This window comes from Culex quinquefasciatus, chromosome 2 (genome assembly GCF_015732765.1).
Source record: "Culex quinquefasciatus strain JHB chromosome 2, VPISU_Cqui_1.0_pri_paternal, whole genome shotgun sequence".
Lineage (NCBI taxonomy): Eukaryota > Metazoa > Arthropoda > Insecta > Diptera > Culicidae > Culex > Culex quinquefasciatus.
In genome coordinates this window covers 24,575,239-24,585,783 of record NC_051862.1, presented here as the reverse complement: position 1 = coordinate 24,585,783, position 10,545 = coordinate 24,575,239, and the positions used below count along the sequence as shown (strand labels likewise).

The window sequence follows — 10,545 nt, the reverse complement described above, 5'->3', positions numbered from 1 at the left end:
TTTTGTATTTTTGTATTTTTGTGTTGTATTTTGTATTTTTTGTATTTTGTATTTTTGTATTTTTTGTATTTTTGTATTTTTGTATTTTTGTATTTTGTATTTTGTATTTTTTGTATTTTGTATTTTATATTTTTGTATTTTTGTATTTTGTATTTTTGTATTTTGTATTTTTGTATTTTTGTATTTTTGTATTTTTGTATTTTTTGTATTTTGTATTTTTGTATTTTTTGTATTTTTTGTATTTTTGTATTTTTGTATTTTGTATTTTGTATTTTTTGTATTTTTGTATTTTTATTTTGTATTTTTGTATTTTGTATTTTGTATTTTGTATTTTTTGTATTTTTGTATTTTTGTATTTTTGTATTTTTGTATTTTTTTGTATTTTGTATTTTTGTATTTTTTGTATTTTTTGTATTTTGTATTTTTGTATTTTTGTATTTTTGTATTTTGTATTTTTGTATTTTTGTATTTTTTGTATTTTTTGTATTTTTTGTATTTTTGTATTTTTGTATTTTTGTATTTTTGTATTTTGTATTTTTTGTATTTTTTGTATTTTTGTATTTTTATATTTGTATTTTTGTATTTTGTATTTTTGTATTTTTTGTATTTTTTTGTATTTTTGTATTTTGTATTTTGTATTTTTTGTATTTTTGTATTTTGTATTTTGTATTTTTGTATTTTTGTATTTTTTGTATTTTTGTATTTTGTATTTTTGTATTTTTGTATTTTTGTATTTTGTATTTTGTATTTTGTATTTTTTGTATTTTTGTATTTTGTATTTTTGTATTTTGTATTTTTGTATTTTTGTATTTTTTGTATTTTTGTATTTTTATTTTGTATTTTTTGTATTTTTGTATTTTTTGTATTTTGTATTTTTGTATTTTGTATTTGTATTTTGTATTTTTGTATTTTTTGTATTTTTTTGTATTTTTGTATTTTTGTATTTTTGTATTTTGTATTTTTGTATTTTTATATTTTGTATTTTTGTATTTTGTATTTTTGTATTTTTTGTATTTTGTATTTTGTATTTTTGTATTTTTTTGTATTTTTGTATTTTGTATTTTTGTATTTTGTATTTTGTATTTTTGTATTTTGTATTTTGTATTTTTGTATTTTTGTATTTTTGTATTTTTGTATTTTGTATTTTTGTATTTTTGTATTTTTGTATTTTTGTATTTTTGTATTTTGTATTTTGTATTTTTTGTATTTTGTATTTTATATTTTATTTTGTATTTTTGTATTTTTGTATTTTGTATTTTTGTATTTTGTATTTTTTTGTATTTTGTATTTTGTATTTTTTATTTTTGTATTTTTATTTTTGTATTTTTGTATTTTTATTTTGTATTTTGTATTTTGTATTTTTGTATTTTTGTATTTTTTGTATTTTGTATTTTGTATTTTTTGTATTTTTGTATTTTGTATTTTGTATTTTTGTATTTTTGTATTTTTGTATTTTGTATTTTGTATTTTTGTATTTTTGTATTTTTGTATTTTGTATTTTTTGTATTTTTTGTATTTTTGTATTTTGTATTTTTTTTGTATTTTGTATTTTTGTATTTTTGTATTTTGTATTTTTTATATTTTTGTATTTTTTGTATTTTGTATTTTTGTATTTTGTATTTTTGTATTTTGTATTTTTGTATTTTTGTATTTTGTATTTTTGTATTTTGTATTTTGTATTTTTGTATTTTTTGTATTTTTGTATTTTGTATTTTGTATTTTGTATTTTGTATTTTTGTATTTTGTATTTTTTGTATTTTTATTTTTTGTATTTTTTATTTTTGTATTTTTGTATTTTTGTATTTTGTATTTTGTATTTTGTATTTTTGTATTTTTGTATTTTTTTGTATTTTGTATTTTGTATTTTTGTATTTTTGTATTTTTTATTTTTGTATTTTGTATTTTGTATTTTTTGTATTTTGTATTTTTGTATTTTGTATTTTTTGTATTTTGTATTTTTGTATTTTTATATTTTTGTATTTTGTATTTTTGTATTTTTGTATTTTTGTATTTTGTATTTTGTATTTTTGTATTTTGTATTTTGTATTTTGTATTTTTGTATTTTTGTATTTTGTATTTTTGTATTTTGTATTTTTGTATTTTTTGTATTTTGTATTTTGTATTTTTGTATTTTGTATTTTTGTATTTTTGTATTTTTTGTATTTTTGTATTTTTGTATTTTGTATTTTTGTATTTTTGTATTTTGTATTTTGTATTTTTGTATTTTGTATTTTTGTATTTTGTATTTTTTGTATTTTTGTATTTTGTATTTTTGTATTTTTGTATTTTTGTATTTTTGTATTTTTGTATTTTGTATTTTTGTATTTTTGTATTTTTTATATTTTGTATTTTGTATTTTTGTATTTTTGTATTTTTGTATTTTGTATTTTGTATTTTTGTATTTTTGTATTTTTGTATTTTTGTATTTTTTGTATTTTGTATTTTTGTATTTTGTATTTTGTATTTTGTATTTTTTGTATTTTGTATTTTTTTTGTATTTTTGTATTTTGTATTTTGTATTTTTGTATTTTTGTATTTTTGTATTTTTGTATTTTTGTATTTTGTATTTTTGTATTTTGTATTTTTGTATTTTATATTTTTGTATTTTTGTATTTTTGTATTTTGTATTTTGTATTTTTGTATTTTGTATTTTTGTATTTTGTATTTTGTATTTTTGTATTTTTGTATTTTGTATTTTGTATTTTTGTATTTTTGTATTTTTGTATTTTTGTATTTTGTATTTTGTATTTTTGTATTTTTTGTATTTTTGTATTTTTGTATTTTTGTATTTTTGTATTTTTGTATTTTTGTATTTTTGTATTTTTGTATTTTTGTATTTTGTATTTTTTGTATTTTGTATTTTTGTATTTTGTATTTTTGTATTTTGTATTTTTGTATTTTTGTATTTTTGTATTTTTGTATTTTTGTATTTTGTATTTTGTATTTTGTATTTTTGTATTTTTGTATTTTTGTATTTTTGTATTTTTGTATTTTGTATTTTTGTATTTTGTATTTTTGTATTTTGTATTTTTGTATTTTTGTATTTTTGTATTTTGTATTTTTGTATTTTTGTATTTTTGTATTTTGTATTTTTGTATTTTGTATTTTGTATTTTGTATTTTTTGTGTTTTGTATTTTTGTATTTTGTATTTTGTATTTTGTATTTTTTGTATTTTGTATTTTGTATTTTGTATTTTGTATTTTGTATTTTTGTATTTTATTTTGTATTTTTGTATTTTGTATTTTTGTATTTTTGTATTTTGTATTTTTTGTATTTTTGTTTTTGTATTTTTTGTATTTTGTATTTTTGTATTTTGTATTTTTTGTATTTTTGTATTTTTGTATTTTTGTATTTTTGTATTTTTGTATTTTTGTATTTTTGTATTTTGTATTTTGTATTTTGTATTTTTGTATTTTTGTATTTTTGTATTTTTGTATTTTTGCATTTTTGTATTTTTGTATTTTTGAAGAAATGGTTTTTCTTATTGAAAAAAAAAATTAAACTGGAATATTAGCTAAACAAAAATCTTACCTTCAGATTTCAAGATTCTTAGTGAAATAAGGTTGTTTTGTTTGAATTAATTACTATTTTTTCTACACTGTTCTTCATATTATTTATTTATTTATTTTTTGCATAATCAGTTATCGCAACTTTTTATGATTTATAAATTTTTTAATTTCACTTATTTCCTCCATCCTTAACGGAATCGATCCCACACTTCACTCTTAAAATTTTTCGCACGATTATTTTCCTTCTCCCTTATATTGCAACATCATCTGTAGTCATCAGACGTGCCAAATTAGAACACTCCTGCTCCGAAACGTGCGATTTGCCACAATCAACCAATGCTGCTGCGTCGTCCACTGCCGCAGCCTGATTTTCTCAATGTACTCAAAAAGTATCAAATTTCTGTGCTTCTATTCGATGTTCCTCGGAGTTGGCCCACAAAAGTTGCTATTTTTAATTCTGCAAATTCGTTTTCCATCAAAAACCGGGAAAATTCCTCACCATGCGTCTCCACCGACTTAAGTCACACTCACACAATTAATAATCCATCATCGGCCGATGCCAGGTGGTTTCCTCTCTCTCTTTCACACTCACTGAACCCCCAAAAGAAGCACTCAATTAAAAATAAATTTCCCACGGCGACACTCCGACAAACGTCCAGCAGCAGTAAATATAATAAACACACGAAGGAAAAACCACGAGCGAGCACATGGAACCGGTTTGCCGGAGCCGGCGAAAAACACGTCCACTCGCGACGACGGCCGAAACGACTCTGTCTGCCGCTGCTGATCGAAATCGGAACGACCCGAACCCGACGACGGCGGGTGTGCAGCAGCACCAGCGCGCGGCAAAGGAAAATGTGGGTTTGGTGAGGAAAATGTATTTTTAAAATTTTTTTATTTTTCATTTAAAAAATATTAATTCATTTATCTCGTTAATTTTACCTAACACTTTTGCCATCTATTTTTAACTGATTAAAGAATAGTTTCCAACTTATTTTTTTCCTTATTTTTGAAAAAAAAAGTCAAATCCAGTGAATCAAAAATTATATACATGTAAATAATTATATGTCGATATATCGACAAGATATGTGAATGTTGATGAAAATTATTTAAATAAATTCTATTTGTTTTTAAGAATTTTAAAGTACTTCTAGCCTAAATACAGATTTTAGGCGAAGATATTCGGAACGCCATCTTCGCTTAAAAAAGAGTGCCATGGCAAGACAGACACACTGGTATTTAAAGGTACAGTCTAAACTCGATTATCTGAAGCCTCGATTATCCGAGGTTCCGATTATCCAAAGGATGGTATAGTACTGCGGATAATCGAATCACGAACATTTTTTTTTCTTTTTCTTGTTTTAAACATCAAATTAGAGTTCTGCAACCCCATTTTAGTCAAATTTGAATAGTTGATTGCCTATTAAATGATAAAATGCATTTTTTCAATATTTCAACACCGCCATATTGGCCGCCATCTTGGATTTAAAAGTTTTAAATCACGTTAACGTGGTTTACAATAAAAGCTCGACAATAAAACATTAGGCATCGAAAAAAAAATCGTGATTCGATTATCCGAAGTGTAATTTTTCCGAGGCCTTCGGATAATCGAGTCTGGACTGTATTAATTTTCCATTCTGTTATTTTTGGTAGGGAAAAGTAGGCCGTTTCGTTTCTTCAGAAGGACAGGAAAAGTTGTCAGTTTCACAGCGGAATTGCAAAAAATACTTTTGCAAAACAACCAACGCGCCATGGCTTTCTTAGGACCTTTTGAAAACATAGCGAGAAATAAAGTTTAGTTCCGCCATTGAAAAATGGATCAATTATTGTCAAGATATCGTCAGATTTATAATTAAGATTATTTTGGCGACTTTTCGGCATAAGAGCAATTTTCTACGAAATCTGTTTTTTTTTAATTTAATATTTTTATATTTTAATCCAGCTGAAACTTTTTTGGTGCCTTCGGTATGCCCAAAGTAGCCATTTTGCATCATTAGTTTGTCCATATAATTTTCCATACAAATTTGGCAGCTGTCCATACAAAAATGATATATGAAAATTCAACAATCTGCATCTTTTGAAGGATTTTTTTGAACGATTTGGAGTCTAAGGCAAAATTGTACACGGTAATTTTTTTTGTGATTTTTAATTCCACTTTTTGTCACTAAAACTTATAAAAATATTTGTACCAGCCTAATCAAATATTAAAAAATATTACAAATACAACAGCTGCAAAGTTTCAAAATTCTAGTTCGAAAATTTGAATTTAAGAATTAAGAAATTCAAAACATCATAAAAACCGTCATCAGGGGTGACATTGGGTCTGTAGGGTGAGATTGGGTCAAACAAATTTCAGCATGAAAGAATCTCATCCCCAGACCCAATGTCACCCCTGATGACGGTACAATAATAATTTATAAATTAAATATTATTTTTTTTAAAACTAGACATTTTCCCAAAATTTGGATCACTAACCTAAAATATGACTGTAATCTACGCAAAATTTTAAAATTCCGTGGTCCCTGAGTCTTAACAAATTAAATTTAAGAATTTAAGAATTTAAATTTAAAATTTAAAATTTAAGAATTTAAGTTTAAATTTAAGAATTTAAGAATTTAAGAATTTAAGAATTTAAGAATTTAAGAATTTAAGAATTTAGGAATTTAGGAAATTAAGAATTTAAAATTTAAGAATTAAAAAATGTAAGAATTGCAGAATTTTAGAATTTAAGAGTTTAAGGATTTTCAAAAAAGGAAGGAAATATTATTATCGTGAAATTTGTGAGATTTTGAATAGAATTATTTTCAAATTAAACTTTTATGAAATTTTATCGCTGAAAATTCCAGGTTTTCCCAAACTTTTTCAGAAATCGCCATGTAAGTATTGTTACTCAAATGTTTCTATTTTTTATCATTTCTTTTGATAAGGTTTCAAATCTTCTTTCTTTTAAGCTCATCCAAAAGAACCTTTCCAAAAATATACAACATATCCGGGCTTCTTTCAAAACCATCCCAACCCAAAAATTGAAACCTAAGTTTGTTCAAAGTGAGGTTTATTTTGAAGTCATCTATCAATTCAATTCATTTTGACAACAATTCAGTAAATTATTAAAAATGATCCCGAAATTTCCCATCAAATTCAGTGCCCAGCACTCATCTCCTGCACTTTAGCACGCAGCAAAACCACGTTCTCCGCGTACACGGAAATCGTCAGAAAGTAACTGTACCAGTCCAACCACTGTCCGACAATTTTGTTCGGATGCAGCTCGGAAAATCGCCGAATAAACTGCTGCAGCATGTTCAACTTGTTGGCGTTGCTCGTGTCCTCGCCGCAAACCTTGTCCTGCATCATCCGGACATTCTTGACGGCTGCCGCGGGAAAGGGCCGCTTCTTCAGCAGGCGCCACGCCTTCCCCTCCGGTCCGCGGTCACAGACCACGCACTCGCACGGAAAGTGCAGGGTTGGTACTGGGGATCGCTCGGAGTCCCACCAGGGTGGCGAGTAGTAGCAGAAGATGGGTTCGCCTTTGCGAACGGGTCGGATGAGGGCGATCTTGTAGCGGCCCGAGTGGAGGATTCCGACGGCGTTCGGGTCGCACGAGTGGTTGCAGATGCTGTTTACGGGGGAGAGGAAGCCGACTACGAAGTCTTCGTCGCCGGTTACGGATACCGACACTAGTGAGACGGACATCCGGTGGTATTTGAGCAGGGAGGTGAAGAAGAACCATTTTAACGGTTCGGTGTTGACGAGCGAGCTGAGTGCGGGGTTTGTGAGGAGTAGAACGTAGTAAACGCAAGCGCCGAACATGTTGACGATTTCGAGTTCCGGATCGAGGTACGGTTTGGTGTTGTGGTAGGCTTTGAACACATCCAAACGGTTGAGATTGTTGAAGTCTTGGGCTAGGGGATTGGCTACGGTGGTGACCTCTGGCACACAATAGTCCATCATGGCCTGTAGATCGTCCTCGAATTGGGTTAAGCCGTAGAAGAACATTCTGGCGTGAACCATTTTCGAGATTTGCGTCACGACGTACAGCTTGGTCGCCACGGCGCACTCGAACCGATGGTAGAGCTTCCAGCTAAGCTCGAGACATTCTTCGCTGCAGTACATGAAGAACGGGCACTTTGGGCAGGGGATCAAGATGTTGGCAAAGTCTCCCCCGCATTGGTTGCAGTTCTGGTAGATCAGGTTGTAATCGACGTCACAGAGTTCGCACTTTTCATCGCAGATGATGTCTCCGGTTGAAGTCCCTTTCGGCGATCAATCCCCGGCCAAACTTTGCGTCATGGCTCATGGCGATCCCTCTGGCCAGAAAGGGAATCTTGGGGTTCGTGTCCACGTTTATGCCCATCCGGGGACATGGAACCGTACCCTTCGAGTTTCCTCTGACAATTTGCTGCTTGCACTCGGACTCCCGTTCCAGCAGCTTCGGCATCAACTCTTCCGGATAGTTGTGCTTCTTGGCCAGATCGATGTTGTACAGTGCAAACTCGTACTCGCCCTGCTTGAGCTGAACGGCCGATCTGCAAAACACCCAATAAAAAGCCGTTAATCCTAACCTCAAACCGATCACGTGGCACTCCTTACCGATTGGCGTACGCCATCCCCAGCTGGTCCGTGTCCGGTTCCGCAAAAGCCAAACTCTTGTTGTAGCACTCCAACGCTTGCTCGTATTTACCCTCGGCGTACAGGCCATTGCCCGCGTTCCGATACTCGACGGCCTTCTCGTTGGACTTGCCCACTTCCGGAATGCGCTGCAGGCGACCCTTCTCTTCGACGATCATCAGAGTCACCAGGGGGCCACCCTTTTCCAGAAAGTCCGGGAACCGGTCCCGAATCCGCTTCAGATGGCGGAGCGCCTTCTGAAAGCTTTGCTCCATGGTCGCGACGGTTCTTGACTGTTAATGGTCCAGGTTTTACCGCGAAAATGTTATTGACCCCAAACTTTTTACACCCTTACCAAAAATCATGATTTTTTGAATTCCAAATCCCACTTTTCATACGATTTTTTCAGTTAAACCCATATAACCATTTTTATGGTTGTAGTACCTGAACTCAAAAAATCGTATGAAAAGTGGGATTTGGAACTCAAAAAATCATGATTTTTGGTAAGGGTGTACAACTGTCAAAAAGGTAGTACATTCAAAATCATTCCCCTTTTTGGCGGGAAAGTTCCGCGTAGATTAGTGAAAGTGATCCACGCAACCATGGTTCTGGAGGCGGAAATCGACGAGTTCGTGCGGAACATGGAGGCCGGCAAGGAGGGCCCGTACGATGGCATCAAGTGGCTGTTTCCGCCGGAACTGGAGGCGCGCCGGGCGGACCTTACCGAGTATCGGGACGTGATCGACGCACGGTTCGGCTCGCTGGTGTACATCTCCGAGTTGGTCAAGAAGTCGAAGACGGCGGCCGAGTGCCGCCAGGCCGGGAACCAGCGCTTTACGGTGAAACGCTGGCACAGCGCACTGCTCAACTACAACGAGGGCCTGTGCTTTGCGGAACCCGGCTCGGAGGAGCTGGGACTGGCGTACGCGAATCGGTGAGGGGTTGGCGTGCGTGGTTTGGTTGAGGTTAGGTTTAACGACATTTTTGGCCTTTGCAGGTCGGCCGTTTACTTCGAGCAAGGCGATTACGAGCTGGCGCTTCATAACATCGACTTGGCCAAGAGGCACAACTATCCGGAACGGTTGATGGCGAAGCTGTTGGATCGGGAGGCGGAATGTAAGCGCAAGATTGAAAATGGCCAGTCGAAGGGTATCGTTCCGGCGCTTCGGATGGGCATCAACGTGGAGATTAACCCAAAGATTCCCTTCTTGGCCAAAGGGATCGGAATGAAGCAATATCCGGGGCTGGGTCGAGGTTTGATCGCGTTGAAGGACTTCCAGCCGGGGGACGTGATACTGGACGAGAAGCCTGAGTTGTGCGCGGTCAGCTTCAACAACAATTTCAGCTATCACTACTGCTTCCACTGCGGTTCCGAGTTCCAGACCAGTCTGATTCCGTGTCCAAAGTGTACGAACCATATGTACTGCAGCGAGAGTTGCCTGGAAACGGACTGGAAGCAGGCCCACCGATTCGAGTGTGCCGTGGCCATGAAGCTGTTCAACATTTCGCTCACAAGCGCGTCCTACGGACGGTTGATCGGTCGGCTGTTCTTCTACGGGCTGACCGCATTCGGCGACAACGTACAACAAATGATGACCTGGTGCGAGCAGAACTACGACACCGGTTCCGACCCACTGCAGATCGATTTCAGCACCGAACGCGACCCCCTCAAGATCTTCAAGGCTCTCCACAGCACCAAAGTGAAGCCCAACCCGCAGTTCGAGCACGACTTCAAGCTCGTCACCGCCTGTTACTACCAAATCTACCTGAAGAGTCCCCAAGTCCAAGCCATTTTCCGCAAACGCACCCATCGCAACTTTATGCTCCGCTGTCTCCATCACTACGCCCTCGTGACCTGGACGCTGCAATCCGACACGCCCCGCCCACCCGGAGTCAGCACCATCACCCCCATCACCAGCCTCCTGAACCATTCCTGTGACCCAAACGCCCTCACCGTGATCCACTCCGGCCGCATCGTAACCGTCATCCTGCGCCCCGTTCGCGAGGGCGCCCAGATCTTCACCTCGTACGGGCGCGGCTGGTGGGACCCCAAACTGGCCGACTACGAACTGACCTCGTTCGCCTGCCAGTGCGTCGTGTGCGGAAATCACCCGCCCGGCCAAAAGTGGCGCGCAGCACTGCAACGAGCGGACGTCCCCAAGCAGATGTTGCTGGAAGTGTCCCAGATCGCGAAGTTGGTGGAACGGCCGGGTATAGTCGACGCGGCCAAGATGGACGCCATGAAGCAGTTCATCAAGCGGCACACCCGCGCCTATCCGCTGCCGGCGCTCGGGGAGATCGTGCGGCTGTACGCGGTATTTCTCGAGGATGCCATTCAGTCGGAGAACGAGACTCGCGAGCGGCTCACCGTACGGGCGGAACTTTTGGGCGATTGAATGGTAGAGTTGCCACAGTCTTGGCATAGTGTTA

At 34.2% G+C, this 10,545-nt stretch overlaps 3 protein-coding genes across 4 annotated transcripts in view; 1 reads left to right on the top strand and 2 right to left on the bottom strand.

Annotated features, from left to right (window-relative positions):
- Positions 1-4,264, bottom strand: part of LOC6035906 (sine oculis-binding protein homolog B) — a 95,702-nt gene extending 91,438 nt beyond the window's left edge. The window contains exon 1 of one of the 2 annotated variants that reach the window (XM_038252644.1): positions 3,533-4,264. The gene's annotated coding sequence lies outside the window, so the exon portion shown is untranslated. The remainder of the gene's footprint in view (positions 1-3,532) is intronic. The other variant, XM_038252645.1, reaches the window with a different exon arrangement.
- A 3,455-nt stretch (positions 4,265-7,719) lies between these two features.
- On the bottom strand, positions 7,720-8,391 carry LOC119767141 (SET and MYND domain-containing protein 4-like). Its single transcript, XM_038254904.1, has 2 exons — positions 8,098-8,391; positions 7,720-8,033 (listed from the first exon to the last, which is right to left on the bottom strand). Exons 1-2 carry the CDS (start codon positions 8,388-8,390, stop codon positions 7,730-7,732), a joined length of 597 nt encoding a protein of 198 aa, XP_038110832.1. The 5' UTR covers position 8,391; the 3' UTR covers positions 7,720-7,729.
- Positions 8,392-8,717: 326 nt separating this feature from the next.
- On the top strand, positions 8,718-10,511 carry LOC6035901 (SET and MYND domain-containing protein 4). Its single transcript, XM_001845962.2, has 2 exons — positions 8,718-9,049; positions 9,113-10,511. Exons 1-2 carry the CDS (start codon positions 8,718-8,720, stop codon positions 10,509-10,511), a joined length of 1,731 nt encoding a protein of 576 aa, XP_001846014.2.
- Positions 10,512-10,545: the final 34 nt, after the last annotated feature.